Raw genomic sequence first — 26116 nt, forward strand, 5'->3', positions numbered from 1 at the left:
ACAATATGAGCCTGGCCAGCATGCAAGCCCACATCAAGTGGTGCAACCCCTTCCACAGGCTCCTCCATCAGCATTGCCCCCTGTTTCAATGCAGGCATTACCACCTCAGCCCCCTGCAACCCCATTGACACTGATTCTGCTGGCGCCGCAAGTTGCTGCCACTATACTTGGAATTTCTGTCTCTAATGTGGATGTTTTAAGTTTGCAGGTTCCTATGGTTCATACGGTAGCGGTTGCTTCAACATCCACATCCATAGTCACAGAGGATCAGTTGTCGACATGTCAAAGTGCATTGGGCACACCGTGCAATTAGGGACAGGTTTCTATATCTGCTATCGGGTCAGTGGTCCCTTCGGCATCTGGATCAGGTGAGAAGAACATTTTAGCTAATGGTAGCGCTCCGACATCGCATTTTGAAGAATCTTCTGGTTCTTCTAGCTCCGCGGAAAATCCGTGTAAGCTAATGAAGTACTTTGTGCAAAATTAAAGGGCAAGGGCAAAAGTCCTATAAGAGCTGGTAGTGTAGCAGCCAGTTTGGCTCCGGATGTGTCAGGGGACGCGGTTCACTGCTCCAACACCGCAATTTTGAGGGGGTTAGGTCCAAGGTTAGAGAGCAAATAAGAAAAGGTCGATATGTCGACATGTTCACAATCTCACATGATGCTAAGAAGGCATTGGATTTAGCAAAATCTGGGGTCCGGTAGTGGAAGAGACTAGGGGGAGTTACCAGAATTGGCTTTCTGGGATGTACGTATTTGCAGCTTGTTACATTGAAACACGGCCAACTGAGATTTTGAATGTATTCAAATATTTGCATTTGGTGCAAGGCACGTACGTTTCTGCCAGATTTAATGTCTTGAGGCAATATAATGAGCTTTTTAGGAAAAAGCAGGATGGACAAAAAGTTTTTAATTTTGGGTTCAAATACATAGAGGTGTGGTTGGAGGTCACTCAGCATGCTCGACCCACTGTCAAAGCAGATGTGGGGCATAAGCAACCCTTTGTGGCCCGACCAGGATTTAACACAGTGGGAAGAGTAAAGTGCTATGCATTTAACAACGCACAGTGCAGCAGATGGATAGGCTGCCACTATTGACACATCTATATGCTTTGCGGGGGAAGGACTGCAGTCGTCCTGGTGGTCACGCAGTGTGAAAGGGAGACCAGCATCCTGGTGCTAAGTAAAGCTATGTCTCCAATTAATGTTGATGTTTTAGAACATTGGTTAAGCCATTATCCTCTTAGGTAGAAGGCAGAATTTTTATTACAATAAGGGTTTTAGATTGCCGTTAGTTTGTCCAGTTTTAGTTCTGGCCAAAAGGAATTTAAATTCAGCTAGGGACTTACCAGAGGTGGTTGCAGAGAAAATAGATTCAGAGGTCAGATTGGGTAGAATGGCCCTTTTACCTCACCTCAATTGACTGATCTTTGTATTTCACCTCCAGGTGTGGTGCCAAAGAAGGTGCCAGGGAAATTCAGGTTAATACAACACCTGACTTACCCGGAGGGTGGTCCGGTCAATGACACTTTAGATCTGGAGGATTGCAGCGTCACTTACCAATCATTCAAGGATGCCCTTAGTATAGTGCAGGGTTTTGGGAAAGGTGCTTTGTTAGCAAAGATAGATATTGAGTCCACTTTCAGGTTGCTTCCCTTACATCCCTGTTCATTTAGATATATGGGTTTTAAGGTAGGCAGTTCATACTACGTAGATAAATGTCTAGCTATGGGCTGTTCTATTTCTTTCTCCTTTTTTGACCATTTAACTCCTTTTTGCAGTGGTGTGTTCAGGCGGGTACCAAACAATCAGGTGTTGCCCATTACTTAGATTACTTTTTACTAATGGGGCCATGTAATAGTGACATTTGTAGTGTAATGCTTTTTTCAGTTCAGGCATTTTTCTTAGAAATGGGAGTTCCTCTTGCTCAGAACAAAATGATGGGGTGCAGATTACCCTGTGATAAGGTGCAGAAGCTTAGTGAGTTATTGTTAAGTTTTGTTTCAACTAAAAAGGTCTCTTTGAAGCAGCTGCAGCCCTTGCTAGGCTAGCTCAATTTCACTTGTCATGTTATTCCATTGGGCAAAGTTTTTTGTCGTAGGTTAGAGCGAGCCTTCGCAGGTGTGAAAAAACCCCATTATATGATTCGCCTTTCTGTTGAAATGAAAGATGATTTTAGGGTCTGATTTGAGATCTCTATGGGAATTTAACAGGGTTTGCATTTGGCTTCCATGCCAGTGGCCAACTTCAGTTGTATAATGACGCAGTAGGGGCATTGGGTTTCAGTGCTTTCTTTGAAGGAGAGTGGTGCGCGGAGGCTTGGCCTGAGTCGTGGCAATCTGAGGGTTTCATGAGCAACTTACTTCTTTTGGAACTGTTTCCAATTGTGGTAGCGGTCGAGATTTGGGCTATAAAGCTTAGCAATCATAGAATCTATTTTGGTGCGATGACCTGGGGGTTGTGCAGGCTATCAATAGTCAAAAGTTGGTTTGTCACCAGGTGCTAAGGCTGTTAGGCATTTGGTTTTTGTCTATCTGACCAGGAATATTGATCTCACGGCTAAACATGTCCTGGGGGTTGAGAACGAGATTTTGGATGCTTTATCCTGTTTTCAGCGGGAAAGGTTTAGAATGCTCGTGCCTGTGGTGGTGGCTCACAGTTTATCTTGTCCTGATTATGTTTGGCAGATCATAAGGCCAACATTGAGGGACTCATATCGAAGGCACTTGCTCCAAGTACATTGAGAACCTATTCAGTGGCTTGGAGCGAATGGCACACCTTTATTGCAGAAAAGGAAGAGGGTAAGAGCCTACAGGATGTTATGTTGGCATGAGTGCGGTCATTCAACAGCATCTATATCAGATGCTTTAGCAGGCATTTCTTAATTTTCTCGTTTAAACGGTTTGGTAGATCCTACCAAGTCATTTATTATTTCTAGAGCGCTGAAAGTTTGGGGGAAGGAGCAAGTGAGGTTGGGGGATTCTCATAGGCCTATTGATACAGGGATGTTAAAGTTTGGTAGTAGCAGAATCAGGCGTAGCTAAGGATGATTTTGAGTCCATTTTGTTCAGTTTGGCTTTTGGGGTTTTAAAGCTGGGAGAGTTAACAGCGGTCCATTAACATGGGGGTACTTTTAGATAATCAACAATACAGAAAGAGAAAAGGTTGTCCCAAACGAGTGCAGAGCAGTCTCGCAATAATTTGTAGTTAAAACTTAACTTTTCTTAATCTAATAATATCCACTCAAGTGGTATTGAAACAAAGCAAAATAAAATACAAAAATATTAAAGTGTGAGACTTAAAGTATGAAAGGTGATTAAAATACACAATAGTGCCCAGTCATAAATGGCTTATAATCATATATAGATGTCTTAATAGGTAGAAGACTGTTTAGGATAATATCTATCTATAAAGCAATCTCTCCAATTTGATTCTTTTAAAAATAAATAGATCAAAGACAGATCAGATGGGTAGGGGGCATTGGATCTCTGGGCCTAATTCAGACCCGTTTGCGAGCTCTGAGCGCTCACAAGTGGGTCGATGGTGCCCTAGTGTGCATGCGCACGATGGAGGGAGCTCTATCATGCGCATGCTCGAGACCCGCATAGCGACAGCCAAGCTGTCACTATGGGTCTCGCACCAAAGGGGGCGTGCTGTCGATGGTGAGTGACAGCACGCCCCCTTTAGTGGGTGTGTCGGGGGCGTGGCTGCCCAGACGGAGGCATTCCCATGGGAACACCTACCGTCTGGGGCCGGCCCCACTGACATCACTAGTGATGTCAGTGGGAGTGCTCTTGGCTCTGATAGAGCCAAAAGCACTCCAGGGCTTGCGGCAGCGAGACCCTACCACAAGGGTCTCGTTGCAAGCCCGATGGTCGTGATGGTCTTGACCATCGCGACCATCTTTTTGGCCACTCGCATAAGCTGTGGGTGGTCACCCACAGCTATGCGAGTGGCCAGGAGGCCACTCCATTTTTAGGTAGGAGGGCCCTGATTCAGAGCGAGCGCTCTGGTCAGAGCGTCCGGCTCTGAATCAGGCCCTCTGTTCCTTCACATCCGGAGCAGAGCATATGCCCAGTAGCTTTAGCTAGCCATTACAACCAGCAGAGAACTAAAGGGGGGTACAATGGTTAGCACATGCAGATCTTTCTCCTCTCTCTAAGTTCCAGTTCACAAACATTTTCAATAGTTGTCTGATAGCTCTGGGCTTGCCATTGGAACCTTACGGCACTCACTTGTTCAGGATAGGTGCGGCAACATGTGTGGCTGAGTCAGGTTATTCCACTGAGACAATTAAGCAATTATGTAGGTGGAAGTCTTCTGCTTACAAAGGTTATATAAGAGGTGATAAATTGCAGAAGTAGCGATGCTCCCTTCGAGTTTGTTCTTTGGGAAACCCAGGGCCTTATGCTACCCGTCCCTGGGGAGATTGGAGATCTTTTCACTTTGCCCTCAAAAAGACATGAGGTTTTGTGTTGTTCACCTCCATCTGGGTCACCCAACCAACTCAGTATTCCCATTCCTTGGTTAAAAGTTTAATGATTATACAATACTAATGCCTTTTATAAATCTTTCACATTTCGGTTTTGTGGGGAAAGCTTATCAGGTGTGGATTGTAGGACATTCTTTTTTTTACTGAGCTAGCAGACATCCTTGTGCTAGGTCAGCCCATTGTGGAATTCGCTGGATTGGCTTAAGAGGGTTTAGGTGGAGTGGTCTTTTGGACCTCCTTTGGCATTCAGAGAGCAAGTGGGGGGCCCCAAACAGTTTAGTGGTCCATTTAGGTGGTACTAATGTGGGTACTTGTAAAGGAGTGGAGTTGATTTTATTGCCATTAAGTGGGATTTGAACATAACTGCTGACCATTGGCCGCAGGTTAAACTATATTGGTCAGAGGTCATCCCATTGAGGTTTTGGCATGGTACTTGAATAGGGTTAGGAGAAAGTTGAATGATGCAGTGTCCAGGTTCATAGTTGGTTTAAATGGATGTGTTATAAGGCACCCTCATCTTTGTTATGAGGAGGAACATTTATATAAGCCATATGGGGTTCACCTTAATGGAGAAGGTTTGGAGATATTTGTCACAGCCATTTTGTTTGGTCTGGAGTAGATCTAGAGGTTAGGGTCTTGGTGGCATTACATGGTCATCTGTCCATGTTTGTTGGAAAGCAGTGCTCCTCGGCGGCTCAGTTTAGCGCAGCAGAGCTTGGCTAGCATTTCCCCTTTGAGAGAGGTGAGTTGGTCACTACTTTACGGGAGGACCAGGTCTCCATAATAGGGAGGGACCAGCACTGGGTTATTTAAGGGGAAGTGGTAATACCCAGAATGGTTTGCGCAAGGGGTGGAAACCAACCCATTTTGGTAAATAAATCCTTATATGGACTATGGACCAAGGAGGAAATGCATTTTTGCCACCAGGCTTAATTCTCATTCTAATTTGATATTAATAAATGTGTCTGTGACCTCTTTCTTCCAATTTATACAGTTGTCATGTCATTATTTATTATTTAGATTAAGCTTAAGAGTGGTGTGAAAATAATAAGACTATGGATGACTTAAAATACTTGAATGCTTGCATAAGCTAAAGAGGATATAAGCACACTGTTTTTTTATTGGAACAATACTAGTTAGAGCTGGTTTGGTGTTGATAATTTATAATTGGTTGTTGCAAGGTGTCAATCAAGATAACTAGTCTATTAGCTGCTCCATTTAGGCAGGTTTTAGCAGTGTTATATAAGGCAGGAGAAGGGGTTAACTTCCTCTTTGGAGTTTGTGATCCCACCCGATTTATATGTCAATTGGTTTGTACCGATATCTTTTTGTTGGAATGTATTTTTGTGTTTTCTTCCAACAGGTGAGGCGCAGCTTGGCGGAAAGCAGTCTATGCAACATGGAAACATAATAAAGTTACCTCCACAAATGAGTGTGCATTATGCATAGCTGAGCATGGAAGGACAATCTGATTGGTCCTTGTTTCAATGTGACAAAGTTATTTGAGGAAAATAAATATGGAAACAGTACAGGAAAACAATGAGGACTTATATGTGAACCTCAAGGCAATAATTCACACTTGGCATACCACTCAACCCTGATGTAAACCTTTCCATCTGACAATACAAAGCAGAGGCATATGCACATATACATCGCTAAGACTCTGCACAGAGTCTTTTGCTAACAGATGTCCCGGGACCATGTTTTTGAAGACATCACCTCAAAAAATTGTGCTGCCTGCAGATTGTATGGATGGTACCCACTACACAGCACACAGTGGGGTCAGTTTTAGGTGCAGTCTGCTCAGTGCATATGGGTCCCTGAGTCCCAGGGGGGCATGAACACCCTGTACCCATTATAGCTAAGCCACTGCCACAAATATAAATAAAACAAATCTTTTGTTCAGCTTCTTTGTCTCTATCTCCTCCATTCTCACACTCACATTCACCTCTTTAATCAAAATAATCATAAAACTTCAAAGTTCATTTCCACCCCCTTATTCACAAATCTAGCTTCCAACTATCCTGTTCCCTCTGGACCAAGCTAACATGCTCTACTGACAAGTTTATATTCAGATCCCTAAATCTTCTATAGAATTCTGAATCTTATGCATTTTCCAAGAACTGATGATAAATCATGTAAAGCTATGGGTCTACTGTTCTTTGCTTGTGCTATGTGAATTAATCTGTACTAGTGCATCTACATGTCTGTTGAAGTGTTTGTGCAAAAAGATGGCAGCATTTGTGGAGGAGGCAATGTTTCCACCAGACAATAGGAGGTGTTGGGCGGAGTACATGAGTTCAATATATGATGTAGGAGCACCAGTGTTTCTGGTCAGGGGTGTATTAAGAGAGGAGAGGGATTGTTTGCAGTCTCCGCCGGGGCCCTCTCCTATCTACATGGTGGCCACCCATCACAATGGACAGCAGTTGACCCTGGGCAAAAGTAGACATTTTCCCAATGATTTCCCTTCTGTGCATGCGTAAGACATCAGGCAAATGGCCACCACGCCATTTTGCTGGTGATTTCTACAGCACTGCTACAGCCAACGTGGTACTCAGGAGAAATTAGTATTTAATAAATGGCTGCACAGTGTGCGGTGTGGGCCCCCTTGGACTCAGGGACCCATGTGCACCCTACACTCTGCACCTATTATAGATAAGCCCCTGTTTCTGGTTTTGCAAAGTAGTGCAACAAATGAGATTTCAGTTTCTAAGGTGATACCATTGAAATGAGAGAAAGAATTGTAGAGAGTCCATTTTTTTGATGAGATGTGGTTAAAAAGCACTAGCCTCTCCTCACACATATGTGCTCTAGTTTGCAGAGATGGTTCCTGAAAACAGAGACTACAGCATATTTGCCTACCCTCCCGATATGGCTGGGAGCATCCCGAAAATTGGGTGCCGCTCCCGCCCCCCCCCCGCAGGTAAAGGCAGGTAAGCCTACCAGCAGCTGCCAACCCCTCCTGCCACCCCCCCCACAAGTGTATGAGAATCCCCCACAGCAGGGGGAGCGGTGATGCGATTCACGCCAAATCGAGTCATTTTGGCCCGACCCCTGCTGCACAATGCCGGAAATCTAACCATTGTGTAGCGGGGACGGGGACAAAATTACGTGATCACGTGGTCACGCCCCCCACTCCACCCACAAACGCCAGCCACGCCCCCGATTTTGCCGATCTGGCTGCCCCCTCCCGGAAGGGGCAGCCAGAATGTCGGCATCTATGGGCTACAGTATACTGGAACTATTATTGCTTGGTGGGCAATCATGTTATGCTGGTGCAAAACCAATGTGTTTAGCAGTGCGTTTCCAATGTGCTTCCCAAATGAGAACTTCTATCTATAGCAGCTACAACTGTACTGTTCTAACAACACATTTTGGATTGTAAATTCATTTGGACAGGAGCATCTTTATCTTTTGTTTCATGTCATTATATGTTTGTGTCATGGTTCCCTTATTGTACACCACTGCATAATGTGTTGGCATTTTATACATTTACTGTAGAATCGAAATAATAAAGTATAAATGCACATAAATTGCCATTGAAGCACTGCAGTCGGTGTTGTAAGGCTGTACTAAAACCAGCCATCTGAATAAGCCCTTACGAAATTTATCATGATTCCAATAAACAGAGGGTCAATCCTTACAATAAATCAGCAATAAGAAAAATGAGCAACCTTGATAGCCCATTTGTTTTATTATGTGCCTCCAGCATTCAACATGTTTTATTTTTGTCACCACAATAAATTGAAGATATTTTTTAAAGAATTATCACTTTTACAGAACACTGCATAAATGTATATTGTAATTTACACCATATTCAAACATTTTAGGTCATTCAGGTCAGACGGTACATGTTTAACAATTCCACAGAAAGAAATAAGACTTATTTATTTCAAAGAAAAACATATATATATATATATATATATATATATACACCATATTTACAGTTAGAGATTATTTTGCTGAAATTGACAAGAAAATATGAGTTAAATAGACAGGTCCTTCTCTGCTCATGACAGAACCACTTCTGATTCTGTGAGGATTTGCAGGAAAAGTGTATATTTGGGGCATTAAACACTAGATTGCAAGGCTCTGCTAGAGATTGTCAAACACTTGCTGACGGTAGTTATATGAAATTAAAGTGTACAGAACTGTGTGGTCATTCCAACCCACAATTATTAACCTAACAGGTGTAGGCTGAGCAACAGCTGCTCCTTGTAATATGATTACAGTCAAGGAAGAAACATATTATCATTTTATTATCATTATCAAAATATGTAGATTTATTAAATTGTAATATTGAGTGATTGGCTTCCCTCTTCTATAAGATTGCAATAAGGTGTCCAGTACAACAATATACAGCAAGTTATATACATTGCCTTATTATTATACAATACAAAAAGATAAGTTGAAATAGAATAAAAAAAGTTTAAATTCCACATCATGCTACTAGACAACAGTAAATACAATTAATTTACCTGTTCTAAAGATCCCTGGACATGATTAGAATCTTTTTGATACTGTCCAATATAAACTGCATCCAGGACTATTTTTAAACCATGTTGTTTTTTGTAATGTCATAATTCAATATTTAAAGCCAAATATTATATTACTATATATGCACAACATAATATTGGTTATGTTATGAGGTTGGTATTCTATACACTGGAGGACTGATTTGCTTCTCATAGAGGTATACATTAAGGCACAATTCACTATACAAATTAAATAGTCATTCAGTGGATAACTGTGCCATGCTGAAAGTTCTACATAACAAGCATAACACTTAGTAGGTTTATATTTTTTTACTGTGTACTTTTTCTTGCATATTATTGTTTCATCTGAATGCTTGCAAAATATATAATAGAGCTTTTCCTTTAAATTAGATATGTGCGGTTCAATTCTCATGAAACCCGACACACCCGAACTCTGTGGTTTCAAGTCGAATCGAGTCCCAGCTCAAATGACTTTTGGCATTCTGAGTAGAACTGTGTCCCACCTTAGGTCAGCCGTAAATTCGGAACTCAGATTTAAAAAACGAATGCTGGTTTTGGATTGCATGTAAATAGGCCACATTACATAGTTTCCAAAACCAAAACCGAACCAAAACACTTGAGGGTGGTTTTGCCAAAACAAAAACACGGGTGTCCACGAACATCTCTAAATGTTCCTCAAAATTCAATGACATGGCAACACAAAAGTTTATGCCACATTTACCAAATTTGCTTATGTGTACCAGATTATCCCTGCCTCACAGGTACATGAAAATGCTTAAAACAGTCTGCTTCTAGTGTGGCAAACTGATACCTCTCTCAAAAAGTGAATTTGGGGGTGTATTAAAACGTTAGTGATAAAGTCTGAGGGTGGGAAGTACTAAACACAAAAATGCGGTAAAACCCCTGAAAATGCCTTTTTCGGGGTTTTACCGCATACCCCATATGTACTAAGCACCGGAATGTGGTGCATTGCGGTGCTTTGTCCCAATGGGTAGCGACATCTTCAGGTGGCATTACCCAATATAAGCCTATGGGCATGCTCCACCTGAGAGGGAGCCAATCGGATCCCTCCCATCACCCCCGCGGTCCGCGGCCTTATGCCCATGTGCAGAAGGATGCCAGAGGGACTTCTGGGTGTTATACCCAGAAGTCCCTCTTTCCTAGGTCATCGCAAAGGACTGTCCCTTGCAATATTCTAGCTACTTACCGTGTTAATCAACCGCGGTATGTTCCCGATGACAGGCGGGGTGTACCGCATCGTGGATGCAATGCTTAGTACATCCCATCCACTATAACTAATTTATACTTGTTGGTATATTCATTTACGTTACAGTGTATACTTATTTAAATGTTTATGAAAGTATGTACAGTATAAGTAATGAGAAGGCAGGCATTTCACATGGTACTACAGACAGCAGAATGGCAAGGGTAAATGGAGTTTTACATAAATTTTTATTTCCCAACTACTCACCAAATACAGTAAGTGAACATAAACATTGTAAATCTTAGACTGTTTAATTCCTTCGTAACTATACTGCTCAGTAAAACTTTATGCCTACCTGAATGGATTCTGTGATGTGTTGATGCTACAGCGATACGTCCCCATAGGGTTAAAAGGCAGAGAATGAGAACCAATACCCATCTGATGAAGCTTTGTATCTCTCTTTTACCCATTCTGAAAAACAAACAAATTATTTAGGTTAGTATAAAGTTATATTCCACATACATGCATTGGTCGAAATGGGAATTTCGAAGTGAGGGTCTGGAAAATCTGGGGTTGTACTTATGAGCGCACCAGAAAAGGGGACATGGCCACTCAAAATGGTGTGTGTCCTTAAGACATGCCCCCTTTTCATATAATAGTGCCCCTTATACACATTATGTCAATCACCGTAATGCCAAACATCGTGTAACTGATACAGGGTAATAAGTGATCCCTATACAGGCAGAACCCTCATACAACATAGATGAGTATTAAGTACTACCTATATAGCACCCTCATATAACATAGCTGAGTAATAAGTGCTCCCTATATAGCACCCTTGTATAACTAAAGCAGCCTGGAAGGACTGAAAAGTGCTATCATATGGAGTGAACACATAACTTACACACTTGTGTATGGGTAATATAATAGAGAGACAACACCTGAACAGTACATGCGCTATCCTGAGAAAATAAGAATTGCTCTGGACATAAGTACAGTGTTAGGTGGCTCAGAGTGTGATCAGTATATTGGGTGGTTGCATGTGTCTCCTATACAGGACAGCCAACATGTTTGGATTTATAGTCACCCAGCAGCTGGAGCATCCTGGGATGCTCACTACCAGACACTCCTCAATACACACTTCCCTATCTCCTGCTCCCACCTTTGGTCATCATTTCTGTCCTCCACCAGCTCGGCCTTCCTGATCACACAAACATCCAAGGCCTCCGAGCCCCTGTTCTGTTTGCTGGTGCACCAGCTGTGATCAACTGGCAGCCCGGCACCAAATCTTCCGGCATGTGGCACAGCAGGGCTCAGTGCTTGAAGTGCCGGTATACCATATTGTTGTATATAGCACACTTCGAGCACTGCATACATGTTATCTATAAACAGTTGTTTACAAAACTGAAAATTAATATTTTCAGTAATATCTCCCACTGTAATTTAAAGATTACTGATAAAAAATGTTACACTCAGTCACAGCTCACACTAGCAAGAGCAGCAGAGACTATAACTCACAGCAACATTCACACAGAGATAAGAGCACACTGTGATCATCCTGCTGGGGCACCACCAAGGGATATTTGAGCAAGGACAGCAGAGGCTCCTAAGCAATGACAGCAGTCACAGTGACTACAAAATATCGCTGTCTTTGTTCAGCAACTTTTTGGTGGTCCTCCAGTAGGTTGAGTTTACCTGAAGTGAAGAATGCAGGATTTATGACTTACAGTCCATGGCAGCAGGAAAAAAGACAGAAGGGGTCTTTCAGACCCGGTCGCAAGCACCGATGTGCTCGCAACCGGGTCGATGGGTAGCCCTGCGCATGCGCAGCGGCTACACTGCACGTGCGCAAGCCCCAGAGCGAGAGAGAAACTCTCTCACTCCGGCGCTTGCTACAAAAGGGGCGTCTGTGGATGTTGATCGACAGCTCGTCCCTTTTTGTAGGCGGGCCGGGGGAGTGGTTTCCAAAATGGAGGCGCCTACCATTTTGTGGGCGGCCGCAATGATATCATCAGTGATGTCAGTGGGGAGCTTCCTGCTCCATCAGAGCAGAAAGCTCCCTGGGGCTTGCGAGTGCCCAGACCCGACCTTAGGGTCTGGTAGCAAGCTCCGATGGTCGCGATGGTGATCACCATCGCGACCATTACCCTTGTCGCTAGCTAAGCTGTGGGTGGTAACCCACAGCTTAGCTTGCGACCAGGAGGCCACACCAAAAAAAAAGAAGCGCCCACCCTCATTCAGAGAGAGCGATCGCTTCTTTCGACCACCTCTGAATGAGGTCCAGTGATCCTTTAGCCTCCCACAGGAGTTTGTTACAGGTAACTATCACAAAACACTATCAATTTGAAGAAATCATTAATGTTAGTTGGAAGAAGTAGAAATGTTCTTCAAAGAGGAATATAGAATTTTTGGATTATTGTCTCAAGCCACTTTTATATAGCTTCAATGTGTACTCCATTCTCAATTCTGTCAAGTCTGCCCACTAACGCATGATTCTCAAAATATACCACAGACTATAGCAATCTGTAAACAAATCAATGGAATCATCCCTCATAAAACTATGCCTAAGCCAATAAGGATGGCATCATCAATATTTATAGAAATCTTGTATGTCCCACCCAGGGGTTAAAGTGAGCTGGATCAGGGAGGAACTGCATTCCATCACCTGTAATGGTAGATGGAACTAGTTCCATATCTGCCAATGCTCCGCACAGTGAGTCCATGGGCTCGGAAAAAACTTCTCTTCTCAGGAGTCCCACAGAGAGCTTGCCCCACCACCCATATCAATAGATGATGTGGGTGGCAGTGGTATCAAGGGCCATGACCACATCCCTCTCCTCAGGTGCCAGTGGGTCTTTGGATTTTGTTTTGGTGGCACAGAATATATGACATCATGACAGAGCACCACAAAAATGAACAGCAGCCATCAGGTACTGGAGAGACATCTGTGAGTGCACTGTGCAGAAACAAGAGTCATGAGCTTGACAGACCTAGGGAGGTGGACAAAGGTGACACAGGGGGCTGAACTGGAGAGACACAGAGGGGCGAACTGGAGAGACACAGGGGGTGAGCTAGAGAGATGCAGGAGGATGGTGCTGCAGATGGTCCACAAGAGATACAGGAGGATGGTGCTGCAGAGATGCAGAAGGATGGTGCTGTAATGACACAGGAGGATGGTGCTACAGACCTGCCAGAAGATTGTGCTGGAAAAATGCAGGAGGGATACCTCTGTAGAAATGCAGGTGGGGTGGTGCATTAGAGACACTGTGGATGGTGATGTAGAGACACTGTGGATGGTGCTGTAAATACAGATATGGGACGGTGCTGTAGAGATACAGAGGGATGGGACTGAAGAGATTTAGGAGGATGACATCTTTCCAGAATTTTTGATAAGGAGAGTTCACATTTTTCCCTGACCCAAAACAACCATTGTTATGTATTATCTGGTTGGACCTCTGTTGTATGAAAGATACAACTTCTATTCATATGTATATACTATTATCTGGTTGAAGCTCTGTTTTAAGAAGCTGACATATTAGTCATATCAAACAGGTGGTTTCTGTACCACATGAAAGCCCGCTACCCGCATTAATAGATGTATACTGAATACAAACTCAAGACACTGACTGCCCGGGAAGGCACAATTGCAGATAAACCACCATATAGGTAATATATATAAAAAAAATGGGCCACTCAAGTGACAAAGGGCTCTATTTATTAACATTATTTTTACTAAAATAAAGTGAAAAAGGGTGTTTTCACACCCTTTTCACATTATTTTAGTTTCACCTGTATTTATTACAGGGCAATTGGAGTAGAATTAGTAAAATTCTACTCCAACCCCCAGTATCACTTATTTTTAGTAAAGCAGATCGCATTTCCCATAATTGTAATGGGAAATGTGATCTGTGTGCAAGTTACTAAAAATAAATTGTAAAAAAAATACCGGGGGAAGCCCTGTGATAATAACGCCACCTGGAGGTGGCGTTATCCAGGGTCTCCCACGGTAACCGGGCTCCCACTCTGCTCTAACGGGGAGAGCAGAGGCGGGAGCCGGTACCAGTAATCAGCTATGTGGTCTAAAGAGACCGCAAGCTGATTACTGTTAAAAAAAGAAAAAAAAAATTAAACATTTTTTTTTTCACTTACCTGAATCCAGGGACCGGTGATCGGGGCTCCGGTGATGGCTCCTCTCCAGTCAGCTGGTCTCCCACAGTGCACTGGGGCCCGGTCATCAGGTGATCGGGCCCCAGTGCAGTATGGGAGATCACCTGATCGGGAAGCCCGGAGAAGACCACCGGAGGCCAGGAGGATGCAGGTAAGTGTAATGAAGGGAGGGGAGGTCGCGGGGGTCCGCGATCGCGGGGGGCGGGGCTTAGCGCCGGGGCGGGGCTTAGCACCGGGGGCGGGGCTTAGCGTCGGTGGGGAGGTAGTAGCGGTGGTCGGTCGGTGCATGCGCGGGCTCTTAGTCGCGGTATTTTTTCCGAAAATACCGCGACTAGAGTGCGGATGGGATCCGCAGGGACAGAGGTTTATCGCAAGCTCTGTCCCTGCAAGGGATTTATAGTAAATCCCTGTGATATTACCTGAATTCGCAATGCGAATTCACTCGGTAATATCACACTACAATCCGCATTCAATATGCGGATTGTAGTAAATAGAGCCCAAAAACTTGTTTGAGGGGACCCCATAACAAAATACCCAGAGGGGTGGCAGAAAAATAATTAAGAGTGACATTGATGGCACTGAAACTAAAATGAAATAAGTAAAATCACTATCAGTCCTACTCTGCACTGACTGCCCCAAAAAATAATATAACAGTGACACTTGCACAATGATATATAAAGATGAATGACTTTTTGATAGGATCTGTGCTTTCATCTTCCTTCTTCAGTGTATCAATTGATATTCCATGTTCATATGTAACAAAATAGAAAAACACAATGGTATTACATTGACACAATTAAAACACCTCAGTGTCCACAAAATAAACAAATTGTATTATTTTGTATATTCGTCACCAATCTTTCAATTATTGTGATCAGTTACTCTTACTAGCTCCATGCATTAATTAGGCTAATCTCAAGGTCTTTTCCTCCTCTCGTATGATTGTCAAGTGGAACACCTTATAGATTCCATAAGTATCAATAATAGTAACAATGGAAAGTTAAAAATTAATAAATGCACTTACTAACAATAAAATGATGACAGCATATCATAGAACACTAAAATAACCTTCCAGGTCGTAACAGATACAAATAAAAAAAGTCTCATCAGAGTTCTGCACCTATAGTCCCAATATCCAAATGCCGACTATGATGTGCCTCTTCCATGTCAGTCCGGTAGGTCCTTCAGGCATACTGCTCACCCCCAATAATATGTTTCTCAAAATCAATTATCTTTTTTAAAGCCAGTGGTGAGTGAAAGCCAGGCTGTCCTTTAATTCTTATGATCCATCTTTTTATGTGACCTAACATTGTAGTTGTAGCTGTTGGTAGGAGTGTTTAAAAAAGCATTCTATCATAGTACCTAAAGCTTCTGGGGGCCTGAGTGGCCACCATTCCCTTGGCCAGTCACTTTAAATTGTCTTATGCACAACAGTGTGTGCATTGTGTGCATATGGTATTCATCCCAGTAATATTGAGGTCTTAGCTTGCACTTGCGTGTCCCTTATTGTGTTTCCAATTTGTGCTTCAGTACTAATAATATACAGTATGTATGCAGCCATAATTTTAAAGAACAGTTTTCAAGGGTGCAACTTTTTTTATTTGCTCTTGGCATCATCAGCCCTATGTGCACCACTGACCATGGCAAGGCACCATCTCGCAGTAGCTCTGCGAGATGTTGGGGGGGGGTCGACCACCTCTCTAGGACCAACTGAAGCACTGGTCCCACCTATATTTTGCCTTCATGTAGTTGCAGTTGAAATTATCAATGCTTGCCACAAATAAAAAGTATGTTTCAGGCCATTGTTGTGTATTAATGTATTTCTCTCTTTTAGAGGATCACAAGAGGATAACAAGATTTATTGTTGATTCACGGAGAAATGAAATTAGAGGCACAGGGACCTGTTGTCATAAATAGATGTAGGCCAGCAACAACCATCAGGAATTACTGGTAAACCAGTCACAAGTTTGCAGTTATCTACACTACAGAAAGTTGCATCTCGCCATTGCATCAACCTGAGATTGAGAAACTATTTGATTATATAGCACCCCTCTGTGACAGCAGACAGAGTGATATAGTGCTCTGTGTGTGATCTGTTAGTGAAGAGAGAGGCAGAGTGATACAGCTCTCTGTAATTTGTGAGACACAGAGCTGTGGTGATGAGAAATCTAGTTTGTTTTGGACATTAGTCATAGTAAACTATTAGTTTAGATCTAGTTCACTAAAAAAATTTGTTAAAAATATGAGTTCATTTGATTGGCTTTGGATCCCTGCTCTGAGAAGCAATTGGAAACATAGATCTAGTCTATTACAAAAACAATAATTACTACTACTATTAGCTCACTGGGTGAGTTATAGTCCTGTTAGATAGGTTTCTTAATATGTATGAGCATTTTTTATATTTTAAAAGGGCAATCACTTATGCAACAAACTATTAAAGGGACGTTGAGCTCTGCAAAGTTCATTCAAATTTATTTATTCATTTTTACTTCCATAATATGGAAATGCGAAAGACTAATTCAGAGTATTTTGAAAATGTCAATTTTTTACTTTTAAAATATACACTAATTGAAATACTAGTGACAAACATATAGATTGCCACTGCAAAAGATTTATATCAGAACAAGCATAAGAGATCTGGTGGAATAAACAGAACTTACAGTATAAAGTATAGCATGTGTCCTGTGGAGTCAGTTAGTCAATGAGTGGAACAAATTGAACTAAATGAGCTAGTGAACTATTATGCAGCTAGGAGAATGGAGAACAATATGGTTCAATCAGCTCCACACAGTGCATATGTCTGAGTGCAGCAGTGCCACTTGTGGTAGCTTAGAGGTACAGTGCAGCTGCAGTAACACTTACAAACCTAGTAGCATCTTTATCACAGTGGGGGGGTCCAACAGCATGAGTTTGTAGCTATGGACTAACAGGACAGTTATTTTATCACAAAAAGGGTGAGATGAGTTAATGGGCTCCCTTGGTGCGTTAATTTTTTGAAGAAAGGGGGAGTCACCCCAAATTATATTGCGATGGGGAATTATCACAAAAAAACATGGCCAAATATTCCACATATGAAGAGAGGTGAATTGACCATAAAAAGGGGTCATGAGCCCAGTAATAGAGAGAAGGAATAGGAGCCCCATATTATCATTAAAAAGTTGTAGAGTCCCCACATACAAAAGCTCAGACAGTAATAGGCAGCATGGCTAAACTGAATAGGTATTGGAAGCCTCATAATAGAAGAAAAAGGGATGTGGCTCTAAATGAGGGAGGGTTGAGGCAACAGAAGAGCCCCAAAGTATGAATATAAGTGCTGCAGTGGTGAGAAGGCTGAGATAGGGCTGTGATAAATAAAGAGATGCAGAGCCGTGACTTCTTAGTCACTACTTCTCCACACCCATAATCTAGTTGGGGTAAAGGAATGATCAGCAAGGAGGTGAGCTGTCTACTTATGCTCTTACTAGCTACTTATGCCTTACTAGCTACATGATACAGTGACTAGGAGTTACAACAGTAAATGTGAAATCATGTTGCTGCCCACAAAATGCCAACATGGTTGAAAGTGTTCAACCATTGTTTATTTAACTATCAAACTACATAGCTACCAAACATTATTTCTGCACAGGAAGTTGAAGATGGAAAACCCTGCCTAATTCCATAAATGTAATGCAATAGGTTAGAAAAAGTGAACCGACCTGTTGATGTGATACCCCTGACAGGAGCCAATGGATGTTGCAATATAGGAGGCTGCCACCAGGTGGAGCCATTATGTGTCAAAACTGAGACAAGCCAGGAACAGGACAGTTTGTGTTGGTTGCACATGCAACGTTGAGACCGAGAGATGCCAAAGAGCAGAGTGAACTGCTGCAAGTTTTCCTTGAGAGACAAGATACTGAAGTTGTGAGGTGAGAGAAACCACTGAATAGTTGCTAATGGTGTGCTTAGTGACCGCTGCAGAAGTTTCAGCTGAGACTGAGAGCTGGAGACAATGTGTAAACACTGGGAGACACAGCTGAGATCAATGAAGGTTAAGGAGCTGTAAAAGAGATGTGTCCCACTCCCTATTGAGCTGCAGCACTACTGAGAATTGTTTAGGAGCTATTGAGAACTGTTTTGTGAGCTACTGAGAACTGTTGCAGAGCTAATGTGATAGTGTATGAGAGATACTGAGAAATATCTACAGATACAGAAAATTACTAAGAAATGCTTTATTCCAAGTGCTATGTAAATACTAATATGTGCAGGACACTCATTTTGAGTAAACAGTGTGATATTCTTTTTGCCTGAGCTACTAGAGATTTTGTCAGTGTAAAAAGTAGCAGCCATTTTGCGTGAATACTGAGTTGAGTTTAAGAGCATTTTGGGATTGTTACTGTACAGTGCTGAAAATACTTGGCATATATTGCAAGTGGAGCTGTGTATATTGTGCCTTATCATTGGAAATCCAAAAGCTATTGGTCTCTGGAATTGGAAAAGAACAGCAATCGATGCTATGCTTATTGTTATTAGCAATTGCACATTACAAATACATGCACATTATAAGTCAGTGATCACCCAGCAACAGAGTACTCCTATGACAGAACTTTGTGTGCACTTTATAGTAAAATACTGATCAGTTTTGAGGTTTATGTTAAATCTGCTGAATAATAATATACAGTATGTTGCTATTACTATATATCCATGTTTTTCAAGGTGATGTGTGTTTATAGTATAGTATATTGAGACAACTGAGAAATCGGCCTTATTCTAGTTATAGCCAAATAGGTGCTGCAGCAGCAAAGATAAATAAGCCAATATAACTATTAGAGATATTTATATCCCATTGCCTGTTCACTATTGTATTGCTAAGTGTTGAAATTGCTATATTGCTTTTTGTGCTGCAATCTCCTGTCATATGTATGGGTTAACCACTATTTTCATACAGTGACCTGCCCCGGATCTACATGCTCCTACCCCCTATAATAAATCTACTCAATTATTCTATTTACAAGGGCTGTCACATTATGTAATTTTACTGTGTGTATGGCACTAGCCTCTCTGCTACAGCCTGAGGTGGTTAAAGCTTGTGGAGTCATTCACCAAAGGAAAAGGAAGATCTACTGGAGCTGCTGTTTCAGATCGGTATCATCGATACCTAACTTTTCTGTTCCCACTTCAACAACTGGGATACCACATTGTCACGCAGAAGGAAATGTGATAGATCAGTATAAAGACAGAGCTATCAACTTGAAAACATCTTTTACACTATAATCCAATGTTTACATTTACAGGAAAAACATGGTTTACCTTAACGCTCTGCATGGCACAAAATATGTACACAAGAAAAGAAGTACTCTCTTTTGTGGGGCACTCAACCTACCTATTGAATGTAATCATAAAATTTTACTTTTATTAGTATGTCTTGATTAAGCTTAATCTCAGTCATATAATAAGTGGACCTACTCGAACAAATAGGTATTGGAATTGTATTGGTGGTCACCTATGCTATCAATATAAGGAATACTCTCCTTCCTTATATATATATATATATATATATATATATTATCATCTCTATATAATTTTCGCCACCTGTCTGACGAAATGGTGTTATAGCTCTTACGTTTGATTTACCATTAACAGGAACTCAGAGATTAGATAACTGATGATCTCTTTGCTTCAAGTCAGTCAGCTGTTTATCCACTGGGCCTTTTGTGGCCAGATTTAATATTTATGTATTTAATATTTAATATTTAATGTGTAATGTTTGTCTGTTGTTCTATGTTTTATGTTGTTTATGTATAGAATATTTTTTTATATCATATGCTTAACATTCTATATATGTAAGCTTTTAGCGATATACTCATAAAAGTTACATTTTATGATTACATTCAATAGGTAGGTTGAGTGCCCCACAAAAGAGAGTACTTCTTCTTTTCTCGTGTACATGTCCAATATAACTCTCATGGGTGCACCTCCATAGAAGAGATTATCACACAGATACTGTCCTTCAATTTATATAATTTGGAATACACCTACCTTTAAATCCATATTTTTTGTGTCTTCATTATCAGTGCTTGGGATATCCCCAACCCCCTTTCCCTAATTTGCTATGGCACAAAATATATCAGCAGACTTAATTATTGTTAGCATTAAAATATATATATTCACAGTTTGCACATTTGTCAATTATAAATATCCATAAATATAAAGCCAAACACATATCCCATACATATCACATACAGTTCTAAAACCTCCCACACACAGCTCCATGCCTGTCACAAAGCAACAGAAACAACACAGAAAGCAATCCCAGCCCTGGTGACCTGTGCAGTCATTAAGCTGTAAGTAACTTGTTATCTTTTCCCCATCCTTGCACAATATCAATAATTGTAACTTCCTGATTCCGCTGGACTGAGCTTCATAGGAAGGACTTATTAGCAGGAATCACTGGGAAACAAATAAAGTCCCTTCTAATGTGAAGGTTTCTTATTACAACAAGACACCTGGGAGTGCGACTAAATGTTCTTGTAACATACAGGGTAACTTTTGGAGGGAGACAAGTTCAGAAATCACAAAGGCGAAATTAGGCATCTTTTTAACCACTTAACTGGATAATATTTTTTCCAAAACCATTAAGAAATTGTCAGGTTTTTCATGATTGCATTAGGTCAAAAATATTTATACAACTTGATTTTATTTAAAAACATTTTTTAAACAGAATGCCTTAAAATAGCAATTTTTTACTAGCCTAGGATCAATAAATTCCACCATTAGAAATTGGCCTGGGTCATATATTGAATAGACAGATGCGTGTGGCATATTTGATAGCTTCAACTATGTGTATCAATATTTCAGATATATCAGAAATTGCTGTACAGTACATCTGCTATTTACATTTCCCAGGTAGCTGCACCTCCCTGCAGCCGCCAGGTATACACTAGGGGGAAGTGCTGTATTTACCAGCGACTGCTCCTCTCTGCAGCTCTAGGCTTTACACTGGTGCAAGTTCTGTATTTACCAGTGGCTGCTCCTCTCTGCAACTGCTGAGTTGGAGGTACAACCAGCAGTGATTGGCACACATTTGGGGAGGATTTAATGGTGCAAATTGGCCGAGAGACCCTTCTTAAATTTGCTGCTGGAAGACATGTCCCAGAGCGCTGAGAAATTAGGGCGTGTTATGGGGAAATAGACCCAGTGCCGCATGGCCATGCACCTTATGATGCGTGGCCATGCCCATTTTGCATGCAAAGGGAAAGATATTGATTTTACTTGCACCACTGGCTAAAACAACAGTAAGTAGAATTACTTCTAAAATAGCATAAGCTCACTTATAACCTCTTTCTATATAAAACAATAAATTGCTTCCTCACTCATATGATTTTTTTCTGAGTGTAACTTAATATTATACAAAAACATAAACAAACTGAAATCATATTAAAATAGCTGCACTAGGATTGTAAGGTTAATAAATAATAAGAAACAGAACAAAATAGCAGTTGTTTTATCACATGATTAACAATACCTTGATCAGTCTAGCCATCATGTATGATACATCCCTATCAACCAGCATATTATAATAACCAACAGTGCAACACATTTACTGGTACTGTAATATCACACTTAATCGCAATCACTGCCTACTCCAGGGTCATACTGGCCCACATGGATACAGGGGAAATCCCTTGTTGGTCTCATTGCTTGAGGACTCACCCCCTTTTCCAGGGGTCAGATTCCAGACTGTGCACTTGAATTATACATTGTGAGAAGGTCAGTTAATTGGGAAGCAGACGGGAAGCCGACGTACGTAATCCCGACCGCCGGCTTCCCGACTGTCTAATCCCGGCAAGGCACTAATGATAGGCGTCGATATCCTGACGCCTGTCATTAGACCTACGCTGGGAGCCTGACACCCAGCTTACCGATCGAAGGTAAGCTGGGCACCGGGCGTGGACAGCCGCGGGGGGAGAGGGTTAGGTTAGGGGCTTCCGGGGGGGACTTAGGGTTAGGCACCCAGCCCGGGAGGTTAGGTTTAGGCTAGGGGAAAGGGGGGGTTAGGATTAGGAACCAAGGTTAGGGATAGGCATCCCCCCGGGGACTTAGGTTTAGGCTGCGGGGAAGGGGGGATTAGGTTTAGGCACTTAGGGGGGAATTAGGGTTAGGCACTTGTGGGGGAGGCTAAGGTTAGGCACCCCTAAGGTAGTGTTAGGATTAGGGGGGGGAATTAGTTGGGCTGCCACTGTCAGGATTAGAATCATATGGCCGCGGTAAATCATACTGAATCCAGTTAATTGGTGGAGCAGAACCACTGATTAACATGGGAGCTTGGTTTGCTTCTATTGAAACTATACTACATGAAGAATCACCTTCCTGCCAATCAATGTGGGTGGTCACAACACAACCCTTTCCCCTCCTCTTGTTAGACAGTTACTTGTTTATGTTGCTGCTTTATAAATGGAAAATAGAATAAAAATAAACAATAAACCTAACGTTCAGAACCTGGGAGAGTAGTGTGGTCAGCAATAAGGGAGGCAGATCACTGCTGCAGTGCTAGAATAGATGCAATACTGTAACAAATAGTGGCAGTGCTATAGTGAGTGCATCACAGTACCATTTAGTGCAGGGCAGCACAGACAGTGTAATGGTTAGCAATACTGCCTCACAGCAATGAGGTCATGGGTTCGATACCCACTACGGCCCATACTGTGTGGAGTTTGTATATCCTCCCTGTGCTTAAGTGGGTTTCCTCCAGGTGCTCCAGTTTCCTCCCACACTCCAAAAATATACTGGTAGGTTAATTGGCTCCCAACAAAAAAATTAACCCTAGTGTGTATGTTTGTACGTACATGGTAGGGAATATAGACTGTAAGCTCCACTGGGGCAGGGACTGATGTGAATGGCCAAATATTCTCTGTAAAGTGCTGCAGATTGAGTGTGCGCTATATAAATAACTGGTAATTAATAATAAATAAATTTAGTGGTTACTAACATATATTATATATAATTTAAAGAGGATGTTCTCCAATAACCTTATTTTACATCTATTATTTCCATCAATGAAAAACATTTGCATTACAGGATGTTAAAATCTCATAATGGTACTACTTTTCATTTGTTAAAATGTTTTTACCTATGATCATTACAGGTTTGTCGAGATATGTTGTATTAACTCCCTCTGATTACTTGTAACTCCTGATGCCATTGTTTACCACACCGCTTGGATCTCCCAACCAATATATGTGCTAGAAAAGCAGCATGGTTTTCCCTAATGTCTGGAGTATTGGGATTTTTAGCACTTCCTGTAATCTCTTCTAAATCGGTAAATCCACACTCCAGGCAAAAAAAAATTATATAGCTTGTCCTATATGTCATCAATATAATGGAGGTCTACAGTAGTATATTTTATATCATTCAAATGAAAGCAACGCTGCAAACTTCAGTATCTCTTGAATATTATATTACAATATTCACACTCGGGAAGCTTGAGAAAATCTTACAGCATGCAATGATATTCTCATTCCACTCTCTGTATAATCAAGTTCTGATAGCGCTCTAGATGTTGTTGCTCATCTTGTGCCTGGTTTGCTCCTTGCGCTTTTTACGTTTATATTTATAGAACACAGATGCTATAAATCCAAGACACTCATGAGAAAAGCACACATGACATTCACATAACTGATAGACTAAATGAATACATTATTATTCAGATGTAGTGCATGTTATTGTAAAACATAATTATAAAGATCACATTAATCAAACTGTAATGTTACATGTAAATTGCATTGATGTGAGTGTATGCCAGCAAATTAACTTATCTTGCATGCATATAGTAATCTATCTTCCCATCCCCCAGTACTTCAAACAGCTTCTTTTTGTTATCATTGCATATGAACAAATTGATTTGCCAAATAGTGTATAATTTACCTAATTTAAATGATCCAGATTTTTTAAACAAATTCATGTTTTTCTTGAAATTATTCATTAACTGTTTTCATCCTATTTTGAAAATAAGCATAACAATGTTTTGCCAATTGTCTGTTAATACTCCACATATAGGAGCTTATATTTACCATTTAATTTTCCCAGATGATTATATTTTCGTATTGTTGCATTTCAAAGCAATAATAAATTAAGTATCACCTGGATTTACCAATAGTCAGATGCAGGGACTGTGTCTCCGATAGGTGCCTGTCTCTGCGGGATGTAATTAGTGATTGCACTGCTGGACATGTGTCACCCAGGGCTGGGCCTGACCAATTTTAGTGCCCTAGCCAAGATGCCCCAGGCCCTTCCCCGCTTGAGTTAGTGCTACTCCTCAGCTTGACAAGTGCCGGATCCTCTCTTGCCTCTCACCACTGTCTTGGCTCCGATTGCTACTTGACGGTCAACGGCCTACACCTGAACAGCAAAGGGGCCAATATTAGCTCTTGTCGCCAGGGATTAGGCATCCTAGAGTCTTCTGGCTTGACCCGGCATCTTCTGTCTTCTTTCTGTCACCTCTTCCAGTCTTCTGTCTTCCGTCACTGCATTTTTTGTGCCTCTTCGGGAGCACTTCCATTTTTCCCCACAGCCATTGTACTGGCTGAGCACTGCTTGTGCCAGCAAACAAAAGCTAGAGTGAGTGGGCAGAGAGATCAGATGGTGAGCTTCAATTGGCTCAAATTTGAAAAGAAGCACCTCAGTGAGTGCTGTGATCTGATGTTTAGTCCCAGCGCTGGCCACAGATGTGAGCAGGACACATCTCTACAGGCATACAGACTCCAGACAATTGAGTAGATTGCCAGATTGTCCAGAGCAATTACTGCAGCATCATCTAAAGATATTGTTAGCTGTCGGGGCCAAGTTCCAGAAAGCTACTTACATTAACATTTAACTAGCATCTTCTAGAAGATAATAGCAAGAATCTGACTGGTTGCTATGAGTAACTTCTCCACTTCTAAAAACTCCCACATTAATAAATTTACCCCTGAGTCTTTAGCACTGGTTATGAGAGAAAGGAAAGAAAAAAACAAAACCCAGGCAACGCCAGGCACAGCAGCTAGGACTATAACTATTGCTGTTGAGTTATAAGGCACCACAGTGCTCCGCAGCACCGGACATTGAGGAGAACAGAGCACATAAGACAGGGACATACAAGTTACACAAAATGGGGCTGATTCAATTCAACATGATGCGCCACATATTTGTTATTAATGTCCCATTAATATCGCAAGGTTTCCAGCGCACCCCTATGGAGAAAAACTTGTGATGTAGCTGGCAAAGGTGTACCATTCCAGAACTGTACATTACAGCAATTGCACTGATTAGAATTGCCCCCGATAACTGCAGATGGAAACACAAAGGTAGTATCCATGTTTGCTAATGTGTACTAGATTTGTTTGTTTGTTTTTTTTCCTAAAGGCAAAAGCTACCTTTTCTATTCTCTGATCTTACCTTTTACACATACACATCAAACAGGTCCTGTTCACTTATACATGTTCACAGTGTTCGAATAGAAACTCCTTCAAAGTGTTTTCCCAAAAACATCTAAATCTGTACCAGCTGCTGTTGTAATAAATCTTCACCAAGCACAGCTTGAAAAATGCAATTGATAGTGGCTCTTAAACACTGTAAGTGGCTGTAATCATCAGCACAGGCTTACCAACATTTGCAGAATTGCACCATAAATTAATTTTATAAATGATGGCAGCATGTCATGGAGATTTAGCACATTTGCCTTGCAGGAACAGAATAGGTTTCCCAGGCAATGGAGGGAAACTAAAATGTATGTCTGACTAGAC

At 41.5% G+C, this 26116-nt stretch overlaps 1 protein-coding gene across 1 annotated transcript in view; it reads right to left on the reverse strand.

Annotated features, from left to right (window-relative positions):
• Positions 1-26116, reverse strand: part of TAFA3 (TAFA chemokine like family member 3) — a 436707-nt gene that overhangs the window by 257284 nt on the left and 153307 nt on the right. Inside the window, exon 2 of the mRNA XM_088454427.1 lies at positions 10549-10664. Coding sequence (XP_088310553.1) covers positions 10549-10663 — 115 coding nt within the window. The 5' untranslated portion in view covers position 10664. The remainder of the gene's footprint in view (positions 1-10548; positions 10665-26116) is intronic.

This window comes from Taudactylus pleione, unplaced genomic scaffold (assembly GCF_031769625.1).
Source record: "Taudactylus pleione unplaced genomic scaffold, aTauple2 ptg000615l, whole genome shotgun sequence".
Lineage (NCBI taxonomy): Eukaryota > Metazoa > Chordata > Amphibia > Anura > Myobatrachidae > Taudactylus > Taudactylus pleione.